Source organism: Rattus norvegicus, chromosome 3, assembly GCF_036323735.1.
Source record: "Rattus norvegicus strain BN/NHsdMcwi chromosome 3, GRCr8, whole genome shotgun sequence".
Taxonomy (NCBI): domain Eukaryota; kingdom Metazoa; phylum Chordata; class Mammalia; order Rodentia; family Muridae; genus Rattus; species Rattus norvegicus.
The window spans coordinates 128,499,730-128,524,587 of record NC_086021.1 but is presented as its reverse complement, the minus strand read 5'-3'; the positions used below and the strand labels follow the sequence as shown (position 1 = coordinate 128,524,587).

Sequence of the window (24,858 nt, the reverse complement as noted above, 5' to 3'; positions counted from 1 at the left end):
AACTCCCTAGGAGAGTGGTTGTTTGGCTTGGAGGATAGTCATTTGAAACCTGCTAATAGGTTGGATTTGTTAGAGGGAAAACCTAATGGATCTCTGTTGACAATAAATGGAATAGGAACAGCAGCAGCAGGAACAACAGACAAATCCAAAGTGGGCCACTTACTGCTCAGAGTGACTAAGAATTACCAGATACTTTTGTGAGACCGAGGTCCGAACAAATACCTCACAGGATGAAATAAGACCAAAACAGAAAACATACCTTGCAGAGCTAGAAGAGTTCTCTTTATAGTTAAAACAGTTCACTTGGCGCTAAATTTTTTTCATATTTATTAACTTGAGTATTTCTTATTTACGTTTCGATTGTTATTCCCCTTTCCGGTTTCTGGGCCAACATCCCCCTAGCCCCTCCACCTCCCCTTCTCTATGGGTGTTCCCCTCCCCATCCTCCCCCCATTACCGCCCTCCCCCCAACAATCACGTTCACTGGGGGTTCAGTCTTGGCAGGACCAAGGGCTTCTCCTTCCACTGGTGCCCTTACTAGGCTATTCATTGCTACCTATGAGGTTGGAGTCCAGGGTCAGTCCATGTATAGTCTTTGGGTAGTGGCTTAGTCCCTGGAAGCTCTGGTTGCTTGGCATTGTTGTACATATGGGGTCTCAAGCCCCTTCAAGCTCTTTCAGTCCTTTCTCTGATTCCTTCAATAGGGGTCCCGTTCTTAGTTCAGTGGTTTAATGATGGCATTCGCCTATGTATTTGCTGTATTATGGCTGTGTCTCTCAGGAGAGATCTACATCCGGTTCCTGTCAGCCTTCATCTCTTTGCTTCATCCTTCTTATCTACACTGGTGGCTGTATATGTATGGGTCAAATGTGGGGCAGGCTCTGAATGGGTGTTCCTTCTGCCACTGTTCTAAACTTTGCCTCCCTATTCCCTGCCAAGGGTATTCTTGTTCCCCTTTTAAAGAAGGAGTGAAGCATTTGCATTTTGGTCATCCTTCTTGAGTTTCATGTGTTCTGTGCATCTAGGGTAATTCAAGCATTTGGGCTAATAGCCACTTTTTTTTTTTTTTTTAAGATTTTTTTATTATATATAAGTACACTGTAGCTGTCTTCAGATACACCAGAAGAGGGCATCAGATCTCTTTACAGATGGTTGTGAGCCACCATGTTGTTGCTGGGAATTGAACTCATGACCTCTGGAAGAGCAGTCGGGTGCTCTTAACCGCTGAGCCATCTCTCCAGCCCCGCTAATAGCCACTTATCAATGAGTGCATACCATGTGCGTTTTTCTGTGATTGGGTTACCTCACTCAGGATGATATTTTCCAGTTCCATCCATTTGCCTATGAATTTCATAAAGTCATTGTTTTTGATAGCTGAGTAATATTCCATTGTGTAGATGTATCATATTTTCTGTATCCATTCTTCTGAAGGGCATCTGGGTTCTTTCCAGCTTCTGGCTATTATAAATAAGGCTGCTATGAACATAGTGCCTTTGTTATATGTTGGGGCATCTTTTGGGTATATGCCCAAGAGAGGTATAGCTGGGTCCTCAGGTAGCTCAATGTCCAATTTTCTGAGGAACCTCCAGACTGATTTCCAGAATGGTTGTACCAGTCTGCAATCCCACCAACAATGGAGGAGTGTTCCTCTTTCTCCACATCCTCACCAGCATTTGCTGTCACCTGAGTTTTTGATCTTTTGGTGCTAAAATTTAACTAAGAGGTAAGTCCTATGTTAGACCTCCCACAAATCCTTGCTAATTAAGGCCTCTATTTGCAATCAAGAGCAAGTTCTTGGTCTGATGCAGGCTGCCTGTACTCACTGATTACTCACTGATGTAATCTTTGCCTGTAGCTCCCATTTACCGTCCCCCTTTTAACTCGATGTATATCTTTGTCTTTTTATCTTATCCTTTTATCAATGAAAAAACTGCCAACTCTCTCACCCCCTTATCTTCTCTATAAAAAGAATTCAAGAAGCCAGCAGGGGCTGCTCTATGACTTCAGGGAGATGGTGGCTGGCCAGCCTAGAGTGCACTCAAATACAGCTTACTTCGATTTGGACCCTCCTTGACTCAGTCCAGGGCTAACACTTTCTCTTTGTGTGTGGCTTGGTGCAGAGGTTCCCACGCATGCATCCTTACTGAAGGCCGATATAAACCCTATTAAATAGGAAACATGATCATCTCCCCATTTTTCAGATGAGCACACTAATGTCTAGGACTATTAGGTGACCTGTCCAAGCAACTTGTCAAGGTGACAGCCTAGAGCTGACTCACTGTAGAAGCTATACACTTGTTTACTGTACTAGGAGAATCTTACAACCATATATAACCACAATGCCTTCTTCATAGACCTGAAATAAAACTGAGAATCAGAAAATAAGTCCCAGGTAGTCCCACCCCCATACTTCAAAGCAGGGACTTGCCTTATAGCAGGTGTCCAGCTTACAGACAGCTCATTGACTTCATTCATATGAAATCCCAATATGTTATTCCTAAACCAGCAGGATGATAGAAAGAGTGGCTTTCCATTATCTGGGATCCACTTTGTCCTCTGGGACACCAATCCTCCAGCTCCGGTGTCTCCAGAATGGATTTTCCTCCGTATCCCTGGCTAGGACCTGCTGAATTGTCCTGAGGTTATCCTGGAATTAGGAGGCAGAGAGGTTCGTGCAGGCAGGTTCCATATAAATGACTCCAAGTGTCTCGGCTGAGCAGTGACCTGTCCTCCCTCCCCAAGTGGCAGCCTTGGAGCTCAGGTCTGTGGAACTGCAGATCCCCAGGAACAACAAGGACCACCACACCCAGGATTTGGGCTCATCAAAGCTCATTCTGCGCCGCGGCCAGATCTTCATCTTAACGATAGTCTTCAGTCGACCTTTCCAGCCCCAAAAGGACCACCTCACCTTTGTGGCTGAGACAGGTAAGCTCCCTCTGCCCTCAGGTTCCTCAGCTTCCCTCAAAACAGGAAGTTCACTTGGGGGAGGGGCTCTTGCCTCCAGTCTCTGAGGTGCCCTCCCCTCTCTTCTGGGTCCCCCAAGACCCTTATACCAGTACTGTTGGTCCTGTTAAGGAAATGCTTGTCCGGTGCAGCAAACTGTTTCGTTTTAGCCCAACAGCCAACTTATAAGTACACAGAATAGCATAAGACTCTCTAGGCCTCATTTTAATTCTCAAAGAAGACTAAGTTGGCACCACCAGGCTCTCATTTTACAGAGTGGAAATGGGAAAACAAACATACAAAGAATACCAAAAAACAAAGGCCCAGAGATTTCTTTTGTTTTTGTTTTGTTTTGTTTTTCTTTTTTGAGACAGGGTTTCTCTGTGTAGCCTCGGATGTCCTGGAAGTTTCTATGTAGAACAGGCTGGCCTTGAACCCAGAGATCTGCCTGCCTCTGCCTCCTGACTGCAGGGATTAGGATTATATGCCACACTACCCATCTGAGGCCCCCAAAATCTTAAGTGTCAGTGAAAGCCTTAAACCAAAGGGCTTTGGCAAATTTTGGGAGAAGATACGGTTTCTGTCAGAGCACAGGGAATCACACACCACATTTATTTTACCATTTTTAAAAATTATTACTTTTAAGTGTGTGTGCTCACACACTGGGAGGCATCAGATCCCTTGGAGAAGTTACATGAATTCTGGGAACCAAACTCAGGTCCTCTGCAAGAGCAGTGTGTATGCTGGGCCACCATCCCTCCAGCTCCATCACACAGACTTTTGAGCCTTCCTCTGGGATCCTCTTTCTCTCCTACTCAGGACCAGAACCCACAGAGCTTCTGGGGACCCGAGCTACTTTCTTCCTCGTCCAGACCCGACCTGAGAACGTCTGGAGTGCTTCTGACTTCGTGATTGACAGCAACTCTCTCCAAGTCTCCATTTTCTCACCGGCGAGTGCGGTCATTGGCCACTACACACTGAAGCTAGAGATCTCCCGGGACCAGGGTCCTGGTGTGACCTACCCCCTGGGGAATTTCATTTTGCTTTTTAACCCATGGAGTACAGGTAGGGCTTGCTCCCAGCTTGTATAGCTAACTCGACGCATTGGAAAGGTTCTTTCTGGTTCTTCTGGCAAAGTCTGGTAGACGATCATCGAATATCTGTGCAATGTATTACTATGTGCTGAAACAAAAAATTGACTTTGTGTACATGTGCACCTACATGTGTGAAGGTCAGCTTGTGTGTGTGTGCACCTACATGTGTGAAGGTCAGCTTGTGTGTGTGTGCACCTACATGTGTGAAGGTCACCTTGTGTGAGTTGTTTTTCTCCTTCGAGCATGTGGGTCTCAGGGCTGGTCCTCAGGTTACCAGGGTTAGCAGTAAGTACCTTTACCTGCTCAATTCTCTTACAAGCCCTAAACATCTTTTTAAATTTTTTTCTTTTGTGATATGGGGGTCTTGCTGAGTTGTTTAGGTTGGTCTTAAATTCACAATCCTCTGTCTTGGCCTCCTGAGTGTTGGAATTATAGGCATTCTGCACCAGACCTGCCTGCAGCAATCACTTATAAGGCTTTTTGTTTGTTTTGTTTTGCCTTGTTCTGAGATGGGCCTTCATCACATGCCCTACTGGCCTAGGACTCACTCTGTGGACTCACAGGTTATTTTTAAATTCATAGAAATCCACCTGCATCTGCCCCCTCATGCTGGGATTAAAGTGTGCAACACCATATCTGATCCCACAGAGAGTTTTTTTTTAAGTGGTTTATTTATGTTTATTTCATGTGCATTGGTGTTTTGCCTGAATGCCTGTGTGAGGCTATCAGTATCCCTGGTACTGGAGTTACAGATGCGAGCTGCCATGTGGGTGTTGGGAATTGGATCTAGGTCTTCTGGAAGAGCAGCCAGCGCTCTTAACCACCGAGCCAGCTCTACAGCCTCCCACAAAGAATTTTTAATAACATGATGAAAATATCCATATTGTAACATTGAGATAATTTTGAAAGTGGAATTCGATTTGCTTCTAACTACTTACACACACGCATATGGCAAGAAAATGGAATATATTATAATGTAATGCTGGGTATTTCTAAGTAGTGGGAATGAGTGACTTTTTCCTGTAGTTTCCAAAAGTCTGAAATAATCTTATCATTTCATAATCTATATTTTTATAGCAAAGATTTTGTTGCTAGCCTCTGGAGACGCTGGATTTTAAGAGGATCTAGTTTTAATCTCTGTTGCCCGCAGTCAGCCATTGACTTTCTGTTTCAGAAAGATGTTATTACTTTTATGCTGCTTTTATTTCATGCTTGTCTTTTCCCTTGTGAGTTTCTCTTTTCTTTCCTTTCCTCCTTCCTGCCCAGAGGATGATGTCTACCTGCCCAGCGAAGCACTGCTGCGGGAGTATATCATGTGTGACTATGGCTTTGTTTACAAGGGTCAAGCAAATTCCATCACCTCCAGGCCTTGGAACTACGGGCAGGTAACACCACCTCCTGGAGGGGGGAGGGGCTTGTTGGGGCTGTGAGCTAACGAAGGGCTCTGCGTGAGGTGCTGGCCAATTCCCCATCCAATACGAGGGCAAGCAAAGAGAAGACGGCTTTCCTTTCAAGGTTTTTAATGCTTTATTAAGAAAGCACGATGAAAGTGAACCTACGACTGTAATAAATGTTACATTTATTACCGGCCCTACTATGACCAGTTACCAGCCCTACTAGGGGCAGGTTTATGACAAGCCTTGCATTCTTCTATGATTTGAAAGCAACAGCCCGTGAACCAATATCTCCTACCACTTCATTTGGAAACAACTTTTTTGTGTATGGGTGTTTTGTCTGAATGTATGTCCGTGAACCATGCGTGTGCCTGGCACCTAAGGAAACAGAAAAAGGTGATGAGTCCCTGAGACTAGAGTTGAGTATCTCTGTTTTCCTCCTAATCCTTCTATCTCCCAAATATTTAAAACTGGACTACTATATTTATTTAACAAGCTTTAATGGCAAAATAACTGAGCAGTATTACTCTATTAAAGGTGTCATCCTCCTTAGCAAAGGTGCACCACCACCTCCTGGCTTGGTTATGTTTTTTAAGGTGGGTTCTCCCTGCCGTGGTTTCCCAGGTTAGCCTTTAACTTCCCGTAGAGCACAGCCCGGCCTTAAGTGTGAAATCCCCATCTCTGTGCTGCAACACTCCCATTCTTGTATAACTCACCATGAAAGATACTTTCCATGCTTTAAAACTGTTGGGAAGAATTTTAAAGAAACACTATTTTGAGACTTTAGACAGAGTGTGAAGTTCAAATCTTGGTATCTATATCCTGTTGTTGCCCTGTGTCACGTGCGCCAGCCTCTCACAGATAAGGTAGATGTTGGGGTGGGACAGCTCAGAGTCCAGGATCTGGGCCTGGGTAGAAGCTGAGTTGGTCAGCTCTCCAGCTGTCCTGTGCTCAGGCCACCAGGGCCAGCTCTCCTGTGCGGCCCAGGTGTGGTGCAGGGCCAGCTCTCACGAGTGCCGCAGCAGGCAAGCTGCTCTATCATTTTCAGTCTGGGGCTTCAAAACCCTTCTCTCCCATTTTCTCAAATCATTTGCATTTCCATCAAGAGTCACACAGCTTAATTATTTGCACTTAAGAGCACTGGCTGCTCTTTTAGAGGACCTGAGTTCAGTTCCCAGCACCCACATGGCAGATTACAACTGTTTGTAACTGGAGTTCCAGGGGATCTGACACCCTCACACAGACCTACATACAGGCAAAACACTAATACACACGAAATATAAACCAATAAACAGATAAGACTTCTGATCCTAGTACATTTTCTTTGATTTGCATCCGAAATGTGATTGTGTCTCTTGGTAAAGGCCCCAATGTCCCCATCTCACAAACACATCCCCCCCTTAAAAGCTTGTTAAGGCCCAAGTTCCTGGACTCTACACATTTTTGCTTTTCTCTGATTTCACCCTTGAAATGACTTGCAAGTTTGAAGAGGACATCGTTGATATCTGCTTTGAGATCTTGAACAAGAGCCTGTATTTTCTAAAGAACCCATCCAAAGACCATTCTCAGAGAAACGACGTGGTGTATGTATGCAGGGTGGTAAGCGCTATGGTAAGAACAGAAGCTTCCTGCCCCCGCCTGAGGACGGCCTGAGCATCTCCTGAATGTTGTACAAACTACCTGTCTGCTCTTTGCAGATCAACAGCAATGACGACAGTGGTGTGCTTCAGGGGAACTGGGGAGAGGATTACTCCCAGGGCACCAGCCCTCTGGAATGGAATGGCAGCGTGGCCATCTTGCGGCAGTGGTCGGCCAGGGGAGGACAGCCTGTGAAATATGGACAGTGTTGGGTCTTTGCCTCTGTTATGTGCACGGGTGAGTGAAGTCTCACCCACTGACTCCTTCTGACTTCCCCTTTAGACCAGGCTATGATAATACTTACCCTCAGAGTCCATTGCAGCCATTAAGTGTCTGGAGCTCACCAATGGCCCATAGCTAAGGAGCGGTGTGCACATGAGTTCTTTACCTGCACACTAACTTTACCTCCAGGGGATGATCTTTGCAGTCTTTTCACGATTTCTTTGTGAAGACTATTAACAGTGCATACCTGAGCTGGGTGTGGCGGGGCATGCTTCTATTCCTACCATTTGAGAGGTGGAGACAGCTGGATTCTGAGCTTCCTTGGCTACATAAGGAGTTAGGCTAACCTACACTAGGTGAGAGATAGACGACAGACAGACAAAATGGTGGTCATTTGGGTAGAACAACTTGTAGTCCTCACAAAAGGCAGAACACTTTTTCCCATGACCTGCTCAGCTCAAGGTGAGTCTGCAGTGGGCCAACAGCTGGATGTGCAAGCAGAAACTTCCCAGATACCCTAACCGCACACCTAGACCTCCCCGAGAGACTCTCCTTACAATTAGGGCTTTGCTGCCTTGCTAACTACTTTTGAGGACCAGGGACACTTTACTCAATTGAGTGCATTCTCAACTGTTTAGAGTTCAGTGCCAAATTCTTGGCCCAAATATCTGGAAAGATGAAGAGACTAGAGTACCTGTCTCCCCCATGCAAAGCAGAGAGCTTCCGCAGGACGGGGTGGGAGATAGGGTGAGAACAGGTTACTGTTTATGACTCTCTGAGGGGAAGCATAGTCTTACAGTTATGTTCTGGGGCCTCAGATGAGAGATATAAATCTGAGCAGACATCAGGAGACCTTATCAGCTTACTCGTGAGCTGAGGCTGAGGCTACTCTGGCCTCCTGTAGCCTTCTGCCTTGGCCTGGAACGTCCTTAGCGGTAGCCAGGTGGGCAATATTGAGTTCACCTTGGACCTTCCAATTCTAGGAGGAGCAGCAAAAGGACTAGATCCATGGCTTGGCCCCCTCTCCAAGCCCTTCTGACCTCACAGGCCACAGAGTAATGGGGATGTTCAATAGAGAGGACCTAGGCTGCCTTTGGCTGCCTGCAGGCCAGCTCTGAGTCCGTGCACCCTGCAGGTTTGTGGAAAGTCCAGGCACAGTGTTGGAGACGACACCCAACTACTGACAGGTGGTTCTGCTGGGGGCCGGTCAGTGCGTAGAGACAGAAAGACTCTTATTCTTATTCCTTTTACTTAAAAACAAACAAAACAACTTTGTGACTTTCCCAGCAACTCCGTTAGACACTGCCTGCCCTCCTAGCAACAGTGGGTAGGAGAGGGACGTCTTTTAAACTTACCATACTGACAGGGGTGAGGACCTAGTCCCAAGACTTGCTCAGCTCTTGAATACACCTACTGGTTGTAGGCAGTTAGTAGGTGTGTAAGCATGGGATAATGTCTGCTTTGGGCAAATGTGGCTGTGAAATCATAGCTTTATGTACCATCCTGAGGAACCACAAGAGGGAGCTGTTGGCTTAGCAAAGACGGTAAGTAGTTCCTAATCTCTGATGTCATCCATGCATCTCTGCAATGGAATGAATGTTCTATCTATAACCACTCTCTTACTTATTTGTTTAGCTATTCATATAGGATGCAGTGCTGAGGAACGAACACAGAACCTTGTGCACGCTGGACAAGCACCGCCATGGAGCTCCATCCCCAGCCCTCTAATTTCTTTCTTTCAACTCTTTTAAGTAGAATGACAGATTCACAATTTCAGAATTGAAAGTCAAGCAGTTCAACTGTTCACTTACTTACAAGGAGACTAATCAGAGAAGTTAACTTATTCCAGCTCACATAATTTCTCTTCTGAAACTGGTCAAACTTCTTTTTTTCCTTTTAAAATTCTCATATGTTTTGGTCTCATTACTTTTAACTTGGAGAGCTGACGAGAAAAAAGAGTGGGGAATGAGAAGCTAATTGCTGATTTAAGTTGCTCACAAATGTTTTCTTTCACTTCGTGGATGGATACCACTGGTGGGCAGGTGGACAGGAGCTTATCTTCGTTCTGCCCTTTGGGAATAAAACGGTTGCTGCAAGTTCGAAGGTAAACTGCATGGAAAGGTAATAATTCTGCCCGGCGTGAGCTCAGCCTTCCCTCCTTCCTTCCTGCAGTAATGAGATGCTTAGGTGTTCCAACCCGAGTGGTTTCCAATTTCCATTCTGCACACAACACCGATGGGAACTTGACCATCGACACCTACTATGACCGAACTGCAGAAATGCTGCCGGCTCAGAGGCCAGACAAAATCTGGTAAGAGGTTTTGTTTGCTACAGCTCAGCACTGTCCCAGGCAGGGGATGAAACTGATTTGACTTGCCTCGGATGTGTGACTGTCCTGTAATACCTCGTTTACAGAATGATGTTTAGAGATGTTTAGAGAATTCCCCAGCCCAGGAGGCCAATCTGATGAGTTAGCTCATCATAGGAAACCCATTCAGACATCATAGGCATCGGAATATCATCCTGCACACTTGGGACATGAGAACAGCTGTGTGTCCTGCTCCCTGGCCTCTCTTTGAGGCTTTTGGCTGTTGCCAGCCAGTCTCCCACACCCCCAGGAGGCAGAGCCAGGACTTACTGGTCTGGATTTCTCTGCTTAGCTCTTCGACCTGGCTTCCTCTCTGGGACTTGGACAGAGGGAGCTGTATCTTCTGTGCACCTTGACCGTTTCTTTCTCTGTTCTCTTCCTCCCTGCCCCACCCCAGGTCTACTTCCCTGCCCTCTCTTTTCTATTAGTTTCCAGGTGTGAGAAACCGAGCCCCACTTTCCTCTGTAAAGCACACATAGTGCCTTCTTCACAGGGTTGTCAGGGCCGGAGGGCAGAGTGCAGGTGAGGTTTTACAAACTGGGATCCGCAGACTGAAGCCTGAGTCGTAACTGGCTCAAGATCAGTGGGCTACCTGAGAGGGCTGTATCCTTTCCTTAGAACGCTGCCTACATAACTGAATGTGTGACTGAATCTTATCCAGAGAATACCAGACAGGCTGCCGTCAGTGCTCACTCAGGGTGAGGGGTGAGGGGTGGGGGGTGTCTTCAAAATCTCAGCATAATGAAGAAAGACTGAGGAACAGATCCAACATCAAAGGAAGCTAAGATATTACAAGAAAATGCAATGTGTGAGTTCAGCCTGAGTTCTTTAGGGCAAAAAGACTACAAAGGACATTATTAGGTCAACTGACAAACCGAAATACAGATAGCAAAGTGACTATAAAAAGGTTTCATTCATACATGCTAAGGCTTGTTAACTGTCCAAGGTTATACATTATTCCTTGGGCAAATGTGTATACACATATATATACACACACACACATGTATATATATATATACACATACATACACACTCACTATTCTTGGGCATATATATGTATATATGTATATGATGTGTATATATATTGTATGATATATATATGATATATATATAATATATACACCCAAGACAAATATTATTAACAGATAAAATTTTTTGTATTGTTCTTGCTACTTTAAGTTGCCAATTATTTTTGTAAATATTTAGTTTTTATAAGATACACACTTTTCAAGTTTAAATTTTTTATTTTATTTATTTTATATCCCAACTGCAGTTTCCCCTCCCCCGACCTCTCCTCCATCCAGTCCTCCTCCGTTTCTCTTCAGAAAAGGCTGACCTTGGTATATATCAACCAGCCATGGCCTATCAAGTTGTAGTAACACTAGACACCTCCTCTACTATTAAGGCTTCACGAGGCAACACAATAGGAGGAAAGGGTCCCAAAGGCAGGCAACAGAGTCAGAGACAGCCCCTTGATCCCACTGCTAGGAGTCCCACAAGGAGACCAAGCTACACAACTTAACATGCAGAGGGCCTAGGTGAGGCCCATGCAGACTCCTTGGTTGGCCGTTCAGTCTCTGTGAGCGAGGGCCCAGGTTAGTTGATCCTGTCATTTTTCTTGTGATATCCTTAACCAGTCTGACCTCTACAATCCTTCCCTGCCCCCTCTTCCGAGGGATTCCCCAAGCTCTCCTAATGTTTGGCTGTGGGTCTCTGCATCTGTTTCCATCAGTTGCTGGGTGAAGTGTCTCCGATGACAATTGGCGATTACTTTTTAAAAATTCCCTTTTCACTTTTTTACTCATTTACCTACAATTGTATAAATTGTATGGGACATATCACAGTTAAAAACTCATTTACATGTAAAGTATTTTATTTCATTGTCTGGTACTGTGTTACATAAGGACATTTTAAAAATTATTTCTTTTATTTCCTTGTATAAGTATAGTCCTCACACCTTGCCAAGGGAACTTCTCTTTGCTACAGGTGGAGACCATAGAAAACCACGACCAGTCAAAATGGCGAGTTGTAGAGCCTAGCCCCACACATACATCAGAGCGTCTTTTTACAAGCTATATTATATTATGTGTTGAGCCCATTCCTCCCAGACCCTGGCCTCCTCCTTTTTCCCCTTCTTGTTATCCCCTTTGTTCCCATGGCTGGTTTCACTTGTATTTTCATATAATATTTATGACATACATGTGTGTATGATATAATATATACACACATACTTTTATGTATCTGTGAAAATCGAATGGCTGGCAGGATTGCTCCGTGGGTGAAGATAATTTTTACCAAGCCTGACTTAGAGCCCAGAGCCTACAAGGAGGAAGGAAAGAACTGACTCCCAAAAGTTGTCCTCTGATCTCCATATCTGTGGGCGTGCACACTCTTTCCCAAGATAAATGAATGTTAAAAGATCGAGCTCTAAGAACTACGACTGAGTGAGGCCAAGACATTTGATTTTCTGATACTGGTCTAACTTGCTTAGCGTAGCTGTTCTCAGTCGCTTCTATTTTCCTACAAAAGACATGACTGTGTTTTTCCTCTGCTGACGGTGACTGTGTCATTTCTGCAGATTGCTTCTAGCAGTATAGCCAATTTTACGATATTAACTCTTCCAATTTGTAAGCACAATAGGCCTTTTAAAAAATATTCTAGCATCTTCTTTAATTTCTTTATTCAATGTTAAAGTTTTCATTACAGAACTCTCATTTCCTTGATTAGATTTATTCCGATATACATATGCTTTTTTTTTGAGGCAATTGTGAGTAGGATTTTTCCCTTTATCTATTTATTTACTTATTTATCATCTTAATTACTTAATGAGACAAGGTCTTTCTAATGCAGTCCTGGCTATCCTGGAAACTCTATTTGTAGCCCAGGCTAGTTTCTAACTCATAGAGATCCGCTTACCTCTGCCTCTTAAGTATTGGGATCAAAGTCATGTGCCACCACTGCCGACTCCTAGATTGCTTTCCCTATTATAATTACTTTCTTATACAAAGTAGAAGAAATTAGAGTTATAAGCCAACACCATAAGGTATCTGCATAGCGTCTGGGGCCTGAAAAACCTTAGGAAATATTAGCTATGGTTCCTTCCCCATTCTGCAGGAACTTCCATGTCTGGAACGAGTGCTGGATGATCAGGAAAGACCTTCCACCAGGGTACAACGGCTGGCAGGTTCTGGACCCCACGCCCCAGCAAACCAGCAGTGGTGTGTAGGGATGGTGTGCAGGGGCCAGGCTCTCTTGGGGTGGGGGGAATGAGAATGAGCACTCACATAGCGGGGGTGGGGGAGGCAGTTCCCCACTTCCCTCATGGAAGGAGGAGGGAGGGAGCCTAGACAGTGTCAGACCCAGGTATAACCACCAACATTGGAGTTTCCAGGATGAGCAGTGAGCATCTCTTTCCCCTCCTGTAAAGTCAGGAAGATAAGGGTCACAAATTAGTACACATAGTACATTTGGTGAATTGGAGAAGGCCCTGGTGTGAGGGATATCATTACCTCTGCCTTCACTTCTTATCATCTCCCATGGCCACACCCCTTCGGCTCGGGCCCAGGTATCTATCGGCATCCATGTCCCACAGTTTGCTTCCTCCCCAGGATTGTTCTGCTGTGGCCCTGCCTCTGTGAAAGCCATCAAGGAAGGGGACGTCCAGCTGCCCTATGATACCCCTTTTGTATACGCGGAGGTGAATGCTGATGAGGTCGTTTGGCTTTTTGAGGGTGGCCAGGTCCAGGAAATCCTGGCCCATAACATCAGCTACATTGGGAAAGCAATCAGCACCAAGATGGTTGGGTCAGATGAGCGCCTAGACATCACCAGTTCCTACAAGTATCCAGAAGGTGCCTGGGCCTTGGATTTGGGAGGGTGTGGGGGACCCCAGATTAACACATCACCATCTCCTCCTTAGACAAACTCCCAGGGGACTGGGAGATTTTGAGATCCCGAGTACTTGATCCTGGAATAGATTTGCCTAGATTTAGCAAATAAAAATACAGGATGCTCAATTAAATTTGAATTCCAGATAAATTAAGACAAATACATTATTACTATAAATATGTTGCAAATGACATCTTTAATTTTTTTTTTTTGGTTCTTTTTTTCGGAGCTGGGGACCGAACCCAGGGCCTTGCGCTTCCTAGGCAAGCGCTCTACCACTGAGCTAAATCCCTAACCCCGACATCTTTAATTTTAATTACACTTATTTATTGGGTACATGTGTAGATGCACATGCATGTATGTCGGTAAGAACATGTACCACAGTGTGTGTGTGTGTGTGAGTGTGTGTGTGTGTGAGTGTGTGTGTGTGTGTGTGTGTGTGTGTGTGTGTGTGAGTGTGTGTCAGAGGACAATTTACGGAGGTTGGTTTTCTCCTTCCATTACGTGGAGATTGAACTCATATGAACCTTGATAGCGAGTGTTAACCCTGTATGAGATATCCTTTTGCTAAAAAGAATTCACTGTTTATCTGAAATTCAAATGAGCTGGATATAGTTTACAGCGTGTGTTCCAAATATTGCATGTAATTTATAAAAAGATTATTTCTTGTCTTAAGTTCACATTTAATTGGAGGTCCTGCATTTTATCTGGTAACTCTATCAGGGTCACACATCTCTCTCTCTCTGTGTCCATCACAGTAGAGGTGGCAGCAAAGGGAGAGATGGACACTCAGGAGGGACAGAGCTCTGGGCCTGTGGAAAGGAGCAGACATCCCTATGGAGAGCTGTGGTGGCCTCTGGCCACCTGAGAACTAAGCAAGGCTCTGGTGTGCGTAGGTGGGCTAGCCTGCATCATCTTCCACACCTCCACTTCCTCATCAGTGAAGTGAGATTGCTCCCCTCAAAGGGCTAAATGAGCTAGCGTGAAGAAGAACCACTGGAAACGTAGTAGGTCCTCTAGAGGAGTCCACAGTCTGGAGTAAGTTTGAGTTTTGAGCCTGGATGTTGAATTATCCCCAAGGGAAAGAGATGAAGTTCTATCTAAAAGATTTGAATATGTATTTTAGGAGAGAGAATGCAGGCAGGGAAAAGAAGCCTTTGGCCTTGATGATGATGATGGTGATGGTGGTGGTGGTGATGCTGGTGATGATGATGGCAATGATGGTGGTGGTGGTGGTGATGATGCTGGTGATGATGATGGCAATGATGGTGGTGGTGGTGATGATGCTGGTGATGATGATGGCAATGATGATGGTGGTGGTGATGGTGGTGGTGGCGATGCTGATGATGTTGGTGATGATGATGGCAATGATGGTGGTGGTGGTGATTGTGGTGAGGCTGATGATGTTGGTGATGACGATGGCAATGATGGTGGTGGTAGTCGTGGTGATAATGTTGGTGATGATGATGGCAATGATGCTGATGATGTTGGTGATGATGATGGCAATGATGGTGGTGGTGGTGGTGGTGGTGATGATGATGGCAATGATGGTGGTGGTGGCGGTGATAATGGTGATAATGATGATGATATCCATGACCATAACAGTACTGATGGCAAAGAACCACATTGAATCTTACATTCAGCAATAACATGATCTAACTTTTTAGCAACTCTGGGTAACCCAATATTGTCCCTGGTTTCCATATAACAGAATCAAACACTGAGAGCTGAAGAGATTGTGATAGAGCAAGGGGTTGACGCCAGCACTGAGGAGCACCAGCCTCATCTCAGCCATGATGATATCATATGCTTCTCTGTATGGCTACTCACTGTATATTACATGGTTAGTTAGGGCTTCTGGCTGGCAGCCGAGAGTTCAGTCATTTGTTTTCCCAGAAAGGTCATTGATCTCCTCTGCCCTACCTGACTGATGTCTTTGTTCTGTGTGGATCTGTTCTGCCAGGATCCTCTGAGGAGCGGTCTGTGTTCATTAAGGCTTCCTGGAAATTGCTGGAACCGAGAAGGAACTCCTCATCTCTCCTGGATCTCTTAGGGTCTGAGAACTTTAAGGATAAACCGGTGCAGCTGCAACTCCACCTGGCTAGGGCACCCATGTGGGGCCAGGACGTGCTGCTCATGCTACTTGTCCGGAGGGTGCCAGTCAGAGACCATGTTCAGGGGCCTGTCGGACTGACGGTGCGCTTTTGTGCACAGGCCCTCCTGCATGGGGGCGGCACTCGGAAACCGTTCTGGAGACACGTGGTACACTTGAATGTGGATTCTGAGAAGGGTAAGTTTGTAGCAGGCATAGAAGTAACCTGTGTAGAGGGAGCTTTGGGTCTGTGGGTCAGGCTGGTCCAGTCTAACCACGTCACGGAGAACCCCTCTCCCAGTACACATCGCGCAGTCAGGGAAGCTGATGCTACTAGACAGTTGGGTGCCAGTGCAGTTCCTGTGGCACCATCCATACATTGGACAATGACCTCTGAGTATAGTCCTTCTTCCTAGCCCCTCCCTTGGACTCAAGATGATGTTTTTGCCTACGTTTAGAGCTACAGTGGCCGCTCCTGCTGCCCTACAGCAATTACAGGGACAAGCTGACAGACGAAAATCTGATCCATGTGTCTGGCATCGCTGAGGTTGAAGAGACAGGGCAGTTCATTCTGGTCCTAAAAGAGTTCTCTCTGGAGCCTCCCTACTTGTCTATTGAGGTGAGGTCTCTGGACACAGATGGGGACACACAGGCTCTAAGATGTTCTCATGGGCTTGAGGGGGTACCATGCCCTGTCACAGATGATGACAGTTGGTCACTGAGGCTTTATTCTTGATCCTAGGCAATAGGCTGAGAGGTGGTAGGCTCTGGTGCTCTGCCTATAGCAAAGCGTGGGGCATGAAGGCATCTTAGGGAGGTTATGTTTTGCGAAGGGTGGTGAGGAAGATGCTGTGTAGAGAACAGATGCAGGCCGGTTACCTCAAAGGTAAGTTAAGAAAGGAGATTCCTTCCCAAAGGCAGAGATAAAAAAAGACACTGATTTGGGATGTGAGTGAGTGTGAGGAAAGGAGACAGATTTAAGACAGACTATATGGGGGCTGGGGATTTAGCTCAGTGGTAGAGCGCTTACCTAGGAAGCGCAAGGCCCTGGGTTCGGTCCCCAGCTCCAAAAAAAAAAAAGACAGACTATATGGTTAAATTAAAAAGATGACTGCGGATAAGATGTGGTGTGCCACAGAAAAGAAAGCAAGAAGTGAACTTCAGACATTGAGACCCAATGCCAGAGTGGCTTAGGTGGCATTAAAGTGAAGAGAAGCTCCACGAAGGAGGGCATGTGTCCTTGTCTCCTGCCACCTGAGCTGTTCTCCTCCAAAGCCTTCTTCCCCCCCTTTCCATTCCTCTTCCAAAGTCTTTCCCACTGCCTTCCCCAAGTCCAACTCTGTACCTGGCAGCCTGGTTAACAGTATGTCTGACACAGTCCAGCAGAAGATTGTTGGACAGTTCCATATTGGATCAAGTCAGTGGGCACATTTGTGGTTTTCACCAGGGCACACTCTAAGGTTGTCAGGGCAGGTGCTGCTAGATGCCCTCTGTGTGAGGCAAACAGCGGGGCAGAATTACAAATACAGACATAAACTTGGTGCTGAGGCAGGGCCCTGCTTGCTACTCAGAGCAGAGCCCCAGTTGTAGTGGGACCAAGTAGGCTATGGCTTTGTCCGCATGGCTGTAGACCTGTGGGTGGTGCATGTCATGGTGCTGGGTTCCAGAGTTATTTTTGCCTGTGTGGCTTTGACACCCTCTTCGGAGACTTAGTTCTTTTGTTTGGGTTTCCGGCAAGTTAGGATGTGTTCTTCCTCTTCTTCAATACTCTGGCCAAGCATGCTCTCTAAACATGACCTCAGTGTGATCTGGGTGGACAGAGCACATTTGGGTCCATCACTCATTCACTGACGTTCGTCATCCTGATGATAGTATCCTGGGCTCCAGGACTGAATCCCTGCCTCCTATAACCAGCTGAGGCCGTGCTAACCCCACGACACAGAAGCACCGTACTCAGCTGGGGGAGTGGAGGAGGGGACAAGCATGTCCTGCTGATATCTGGAAAAATACAACAGGCTGGGAGGAGGAACCTGGGCTAGGATCTAAGACCTCTAGGTTAGGTCTCATCGTCACTGTGTCTTGGGATCTTGGCTTATTATTTCTTTGCTGGTGGAATGATATTGCTAATGGCACATAGGTGGCACATATGACACTCCTTTCTGGTCCTATGCAAGGGCTAGATACTACTGATCAATCCTCACTGGTTGGATTTGTGCTTGGTCTCCTACTTAGCACATGCTAGACACCTTTGTGTCTCGTGAAGTAACAACCCTTTGGGACCAGCACTTCAGTTGAAATCCAGCAGGCATCTTCAAATAGATGGTGGGAGGGAAACCCTATACCCAGTCCTGATGTGGCAATTCCTAGAGCATCCTGAACTTCTAAAATGGGTGAACATATGTGTTAGTTTGAGCTATTCTCCCCCACTAGTAATGCCTGCGCTCTAAGCAGTCCCTGGTGGTCACAGGAACAGTCGACTGAGTGGGGTGTGGCAGTGAGGCCGGGGGGCCTAGGGCACCTCTGTCTTTTCCCCACACAGGTGTTTGAAAAGGCTGAGGTGGGCAAGGCCCTGAACATCCACATCACCCTCACCAACACCCTAATGGTGCCTCTGAATAACTGCACCATGGTTCTGGAGGGGAGTGGCCTCATCAATGGGCAGATGACAAAAGAGTGAGTAATACTGTCATTGCCCCTCCCCAGTCTTCCTGCGTTATCGATCTCTGAGGAGCTGTGCCTCATGGGACCACTGGATCCTCCTCAGTCTCTAGAGACCACTTTCTGGTCCTCACTTGCCCAACCTCAGGAAGCTAGGGGTTTGGTAGTACAGGGGGCAGGGTGTGCTACTCACTAAGCAGGTCTCCCCGTCCCATTGCCCACCCCGTCCCATTGCCCACCTTGTCCCAAATGGCCAGTTCTCCAGGCTCCAACAGGCTGCCTTTCACTTTCAGCCTTGGGACTCTGATGGCCGGACACACCATCCGAATTCAACTGGAGCTCTACCCCATCAAAGCTGGGCGCCACCAGCTACAAGTCCTCATCAGCAGCAGTGAGGTCAAGGAGATCAAAGGCTACAAGGACATCTTCATTGCGGCAGCTCCAGCCTCCTGAGGCCTGCCTTCCTAATGCCCTCCCCAGTCCTTGTCCCAGCCCTGCTTCCCACCCCCAGCATAGCCTCACAGCTCTCTACTTCTCAAGGTGGTTGGTGTCTTTGTTAACCTCTGTGGTGTGGGTAATAGAAACTCTGTAGAACCACTGTGCATCATGGGAAAAAACAATAAAGATGTGTTCACTCTCTCCTCTGCTAAGAAGCCACTGTGTGGGCCCTCTCTGTTCTTATGTTCTCATTTTCTCTTTTTTTTCTGTTAAGGGCTTCATCCACAAACAAGCCCACAGGACCTTCTCTAATGTTGTTTCTCCACATTTAGTCTTCTGGGTTTCTCCACTTAACCTGCAGGCAGAGGTGAGAGGACACCTGAGGAGGTAGGGAATGCAGGGCCAGTTACTAGAAGCTGCCAGGCCATTCTGAGAACAGCCCGTATGGTATGGAGCCCTGGCTAGCATGTACTCCGCAAACATGGCCATCTTCCAGCCTTTCTTGCTACCCTAACTCTCCATGGCCTCTTTACATCTTTGTTACTTTTAGGACAGAGGGAGCCACCATTTTGCATTCCTCTTACCCTTGTAGTTACTAAACTCACCCATGCTTATCCTTAGTAAAGTGGAAAGAACAGAACAATAGAAATGAAACCAAAGGAATAGCTTCCCCACTTCAGGGGAAAATCTATGCTAACATTTTTACAATATTTCTTTCTGGCTTTCTACTCCTCTCCTGTTCCTGCTCCTGCTCCTCATGCTCCTCTTCCTGCTGCTCCTCCTCTTCCTCCTCCTCTTCTTCCTCCTCTTCCTCCTCCCCCCTCCTCCCCTCCCCTCCCCTCCCCTCTCTCTTCTTTCCTTTTCCCCTTTACATGCTATTATCTTCCCGACAGGCATTTTTTAATCCAGGAATCTGGGTCCTGCCCTCATTAGACTGCCAACCTCTTCCCTGCCCAACTCTTTCGCTTATTTGCTTACCTTAGTCACCCTCGTGTTTTATACCTCAGGCTGGTCCCCAGCCTGCTCCTCCCCAGCCCTTCCCATACCCAACTGCTTGGTGCAAGAGTAGGAGCCTGCACATCCTGCTCCACCCATTGTGCCAGCTATACCTGTCCCCATGAGCATCCCTGGGCGTTTGTGTCACTACTTTGTGACGGCTGATTTCTGGGAGGCTCCTACCCTCTGGTTTGTTCAGAAATATAATACCTTGCTTCCCCGCCAAATGCCCTTCTCTTTGGTCAGTATTCTCCTGGCTGAGGCACTGGTATGGACAGGTTTCCTTTAGCTATGCCTCCAAGGGTGTGTGTGTGTATCCTAGACATTTCTGGTTTCATCGGCTGTCTGTCAGGTGACTTCCTTCTTACCTAGAAAGTGGCTTAGAGTCCAAAGAGTCCATTGCTTTAACTCACAGCAACCCAGTGGAGCCAACCAATGCAGCCAGGTAGGGGCTCCCGTGGGGAAAGGTGGCAAAAGAAATGCCCAGGCACTGGAGCAAGGAGTTGGTACAAGTCAGGCCAGCAGCACAGCTCCAGACTCTGGTCTTCCTTCCTATCCTGGGTGGATAGAGTGTGTGGTGCTCAATATTTGGGCTGAGAATTTGAGGGTCCATGATACCTAGTAGCATATGTGTCAAACAAACCAAAGTTCTCTGGATTCTGTGGAGAGATCTTAGATCCGTGACAGTTAGCAGTTGCTGGGAAGGTCAGATGAGAAAGTGGGTTCAATAGTAAAGTGTGAGGTGCCCTAATCCCTTTACTTTCTTGGTGTCTCCATTTCTGAGGGTTGGTAGGGGAGAGGGCAGAAAGTTCACTTGATTCTGCTGATTCTGGCTGACCTTTGTGGTTCTTTGTAAGACCCTCAGCACCATCCCCCTAGACCTACACCAGGAACTACAGACCAGGAGACCAGAACATTCTTAGGGGCATACCAGGAATTCCTGACAAGGCCGGAATCAGCTCCCAGGTCTCTCTGGGTCTTAGAAAGGTCTGGAGCCTCTTTCCCATCCCCCTGATTGAGCAAGGCCTGTTCCTTGGGGATAACAGGTAAGTAATCCACTCAAATGTCCCAATCCCGAGGACACAGCTCTGCTTCTGTTCAGATAGCCAGGTCAGGCGCTCATTGATTCGGCCCAGCTACTCTGAACAGGGACACACTGCTGTAATTAGAGCTATCTCCCTGTCTCCCCACATTTCCCCCACACCCCGTGACTAATGGTCTACAGGAACCTAATGGAACACTAAACCTGTAAGTTACCTCCTTGGGCACAGAGCCAAGGTCTTATTCAGATTCAAGGTCCAGGCAACAAGAATCACTGCTGCTCTCCTGTTTCCAGATGGGCTTTGTGCCTCTGCGGTTCTGGTTTTGTTTGTTTTGTTTGCTTGGTTTTTTGTTTGTTTGTTTTTTGTTTGTTTTTGCGGTGGTGGGGTTCTTTCTTTTCTTCTTTTTTTATCTTTATTTTAATATTTAATTGTGTGTGTGGGGTTGTTGCCTGCATGTTTAGCTGTGCACTATGTGCATTCCTAGAGCCTGTAGAAGCCAGAAGAGGATATTAGATCTCCTGGAACGGGAGGCATAGATGGCTGTGAGTTCCCATGTGGTTGCTGGGAATCAAACCTGGGTGCTCTGCAGGAGCAGCCAGGGCTCTAACTGCTGAGCCTTCTCTGCAGCCCCTCCCCCATTTAATCTTTTGTTGATTTTTTTTTTCCTTTTCCAGAAGGGCACGCCAACAAAACTTACTGAGAAGTCACAGAACGGCTCTCTGCAGCAGGAACAGTTTTGAAAAAGAGTTGCTCTGCTGTGGTATTTCCCCTCCCCTCTCTGCTCCAGTGGCTAACACACACCAGTGTCAGAGTGCCTCCTGCCTACAATCAGTCCTCTGGGGAGGGTAGATGCGAATGCCCTGACCTCTGCTCCAGGTACTATAACTGTCCTTGTCCCAGCAGGAATGGAGAGATTCTAAAAGACACGTGTGTCCCTCCCTTTGACTATCAGATTTTGAAACAATGAATTCCAAGGAATTGGAATTTCTCCAGGAATCTTATGCTGGAAGAGAGTCGTGGCGCCAGCCGATGAGGAAAGAGACTTCACAGTTCAGTCCGGCCGGCTGGAGAGACTTGGAGAAGAGACAACAGACCACACCTTGACTGGACTGCTTAGCTATGCACACTGATTTAAAACAGCAGCTGGAGGAGGGCAACAGCAATAGGCAAACAAGACGGGAGGGAGCATGGCAGAGTGAGGCCAGCGGTCAGACCCACAGGTTTCAGGCCTGCAGCAGTCAGACCCACAGGTCTCAGGCCTGCAGCAGTCAGACCCACAGGTCTCAGGCCTGCAGAGGTCAGACCCACAGGTCTCAGGCCTGCAGCAGTCAGACCCACAGGTCTCAGGCCTGCAGCGGTCAGACCCACAGGTCTCAGGCCTGCAGCGGTCAGACCCCAGGTCTCAGGCCTGCACGGCTGCAGGCAACTGAGCAGTGCTGCGGTGGCAGAGATAGTCTGCCCCAGGGGAGAGCACAGCCACTGATTGTCCAGTACCGGATGGTCGGCCCTGAAAGCATACATGCAGGTGACATTAGACAGGCCAGGCAGGTTGCGCTTAGGAGTGTACGTATATCCATATATGCACATAACAACAGTCAATAGGAAAAAAGAGGCCATGAATTTGAAAGAGAGCAAGGAGGAATGTCTGGGAGAGTTTGGAAGAGGAAGTGTATAATAATCTCAAAAGTAAAGGGGGAAAAAAAAGAATGTTGGCAGTAGGAGAGAGGATAGAGAAGCTTGCTGGGCGGCGGTGCTCATGGTGATAACAGCAACGAGGTTACTGTTTTAGTGATGCTCCTTAAAAATTTCCATGAAGGTTTAAAAAATAAAACCTACAAATATTCTGATATCCACTATATAATCTTTACCTAAAGAAAACATTGGAAGGAATGAGAGGAGGGACGTGACCGCTCCTAGAGTGTGGAGAAGATTCTTATTGTAGAGGTGAGGGAGAGAGCAGGCAAAGGGAGGCTGAATGTCCCGGCTGAACATGGCTGGAAGACTAAAGTGGACCATAAATGCAGAAAGAGGGAGAGAGAGGGGGAGGGGGAGGGGGGACAGGGATGGGAACGGGGATAGGGACAAGGAACAAAAGAGTGGAGCAGCTGACCCAAAGGGGTGCCCCTAGCCAAGAGGCCAAAATGGGACTGCTCAGCTCTGGATTTGTGAGTAGCCTGGGGAAGAGAAACCTTCTGGGAGGCAGAGGTTAGGGCAGGAGGCAGGGTGAGGAGAGCTGGGAGGAGCCACAGTACGGAGTGCAACTTGTCCCAGGTTTCTTTGACACCTAACAATAACGACTTACCCAGAATTAAAATTGCTTTATAGAGTCTGTGTTAAAAACCTATAAAAGTATTTTACTTTTATTTTAATTTGTTATTTGTATATGTGTGTCCGAGAGTGGGTTTGTACACTTGAGTGCAGTGCACATGTAGGTCAGAAGAGGGCATTGGATCCTCTGGAACTGGTGTTACTGGAGTTGAGACTTGCAACTCCAAACTCTAGTCTTTTGCAAGAGCAGCAGGTACTCTTAACCACTGAGCCATCCCTCCCTATACAAACTTCTTGAACCTCCGCTCAGGCTTTCAAATACAGACTTTAAGGGTTTGTTTCCCTGACTATCTTTGTCTCTTTTCCCAGTGTGGCCACATTGAATTAGTGCCTTTCCTGACCCCTTTCACCATTATCTGTTTAATTGGCCCATTGAGGACAGGAAGCCAGGCCTGGCCTGTTAGAGATGCCAGGACCCAGCTTTTGGCCCTATCTACTCTGGTAACTCTGTGGAGGGCTGGAGGCAGGGGCAGGCCACTCATTGCTCAGCCACCAGAACTCTCAAGACCTGCTCACCCTGTCAGAGCTCATCTTCCTGCCCTGCCCGTTCTTATCTCTGCATGTGACAGTGGGTTCAGGCACTGGTCCTTTGTTCATGCCTGGACCATCTTTTAATTTATCTGCCCCATCAGGCAGCTAATATGGCCTGGACAATTGGCATATTTTAGACACAAAATGAACAGTTAAAAAGCCCTGGAGTTCTGCTGCAGTCAAAGGTCAGCACAGTAGTTCTTTGTGAGGGGTTTGGGAAAAATAAATGTCTTTAAGTCTTGATTTCCTCATCTGTTGTAGAAGCCCAACAAGAGCTCCCGATACACAGGGAACTGAGAGATGACTCGGCAGTTAAAATCACTTGCTGCTATTGCAGAGGACCAGGTTCAGTTCCCAGCACCCACATGGTGGTTCACAGCCAGCTTTAACTCCAGATCCAGGGGATCTGAAAATCTCTCCTAGCCTGCACAGACACTTCCTACACGTGGCACACATTCAGGCAAAACAGCTGTGCACATAAAAATAGATGAATCTTTGGGCTGGATGTAGTGGCACATATATACCTTTAATTCCAGCTTAGGAGACAGAGGCAGGGGGATCTCTGTGAGTCTGAGGCCAACCTGGTCTACAAAGTCAGCAAGGACAACATAGTGGGACCTGATCTCAAATAAATAAGTCTAAAAAAGAACCCCTCCTAATTCATAAAGATGTTGTGAGACTGAAAGAGCGAATTCATGTAAGAATGTAAAATAATATCTAACATCAAAAAACAACTGCCAAGTGTATTAGTGGTAACACTATGTTACCTGCTGCCATAGTCAATCACTGGCAATACTGTTAATAACCATGGTGTGCAGAGATGTTTTGGCTAATAGAGGTGACTACTGGAGCCCCTGACTCCAGTTTGATAGAGAATATTTGGAAAGCTTCCTAGGATACTGCTCTAGTCTGGGGGATAGAGAAAGTAGGTAAGACAGAGAACATTTGAAAGAGAGACAGAGAGACTGAGACAGACAGACAGACTACCAGACACACACACACACACACACACACACACACACACACACACAGAGAGAGAGAGAGAGAGAGAGAGAGAGAGAGAGAGAGAGAGAGAGAGAGAGAGAGAAGACAGGTCTCCATCAGAAAACTGAGTGGGGTTGACCTACCTGGGATCCAGGAGGGAAGAGAAAGAGGCTTTTGGATGATGCTGAAAAGTTTGGACCTCATTTATTGTTGGATCCTGAGCAGGGGACTATTTGTTTGA

General features: G+C 46.8%; 1 protein-coding gene across 1 annotated transcript; it reads left to right on the top strand.

Moving 5' to 3' along the window:
- Positions 1-1,289: 1,289 nt before the first annotated feature.
- On the top strand, positions 1,290-18,950 carry Tgm7 (transglutaminase 7). The gene is made up of 12 exons (XM_008762241.4): positions 1,290-2,925; positions 3,763-4,008; positions 5,304-5,422; positions 6,914-7,042; positions 7,129-7,306; positions 9,464-9,602; positions 12,774-12,877; positions 13,268-13,510; positions 15,511-15,837; positions 16,098-16,258; positions 18,179-18,312; positions 18,591-18,950. Exons 3-12 carry the CDS (start codon positions 5,351-5,353, stop codon positions 18,748-18,750), a joined length of 1,647 nt encoding a protein of 548 aa, XP_008760463.4. The 5' UTR covers positions 1,290-2,925; positions 3,763-4,008; positions 5,304-5,350; the 3' UTR covers positions 18,751-18,950.
- Positions 18,951-24,858: the final 5,908 nt, after the last annotated feature.

Coding starts and splice junctions, on each gene's coding strand:
- Tgm7 (XM_008762241.4), top strand. CDS start 5,351: ATGTGTGACTATGGCTTTGTTTACAAGGGTCAAGCAAATTCCATCACC. Junction 15,838..16,097: donor GAATGTGGATTCTGAGAAGG/GTAAGTTTGTAG, acceptor GCCTACGTTTAG/AGCTACAGTGGCCGCTCCTG. Junction 18,313..18,590: donor AATGGGCAGATGACAAAAGA/GTGAGTAATACT, acceptor TTTCACTTTCAG/CCTTGGGACTCTGATGGCCG.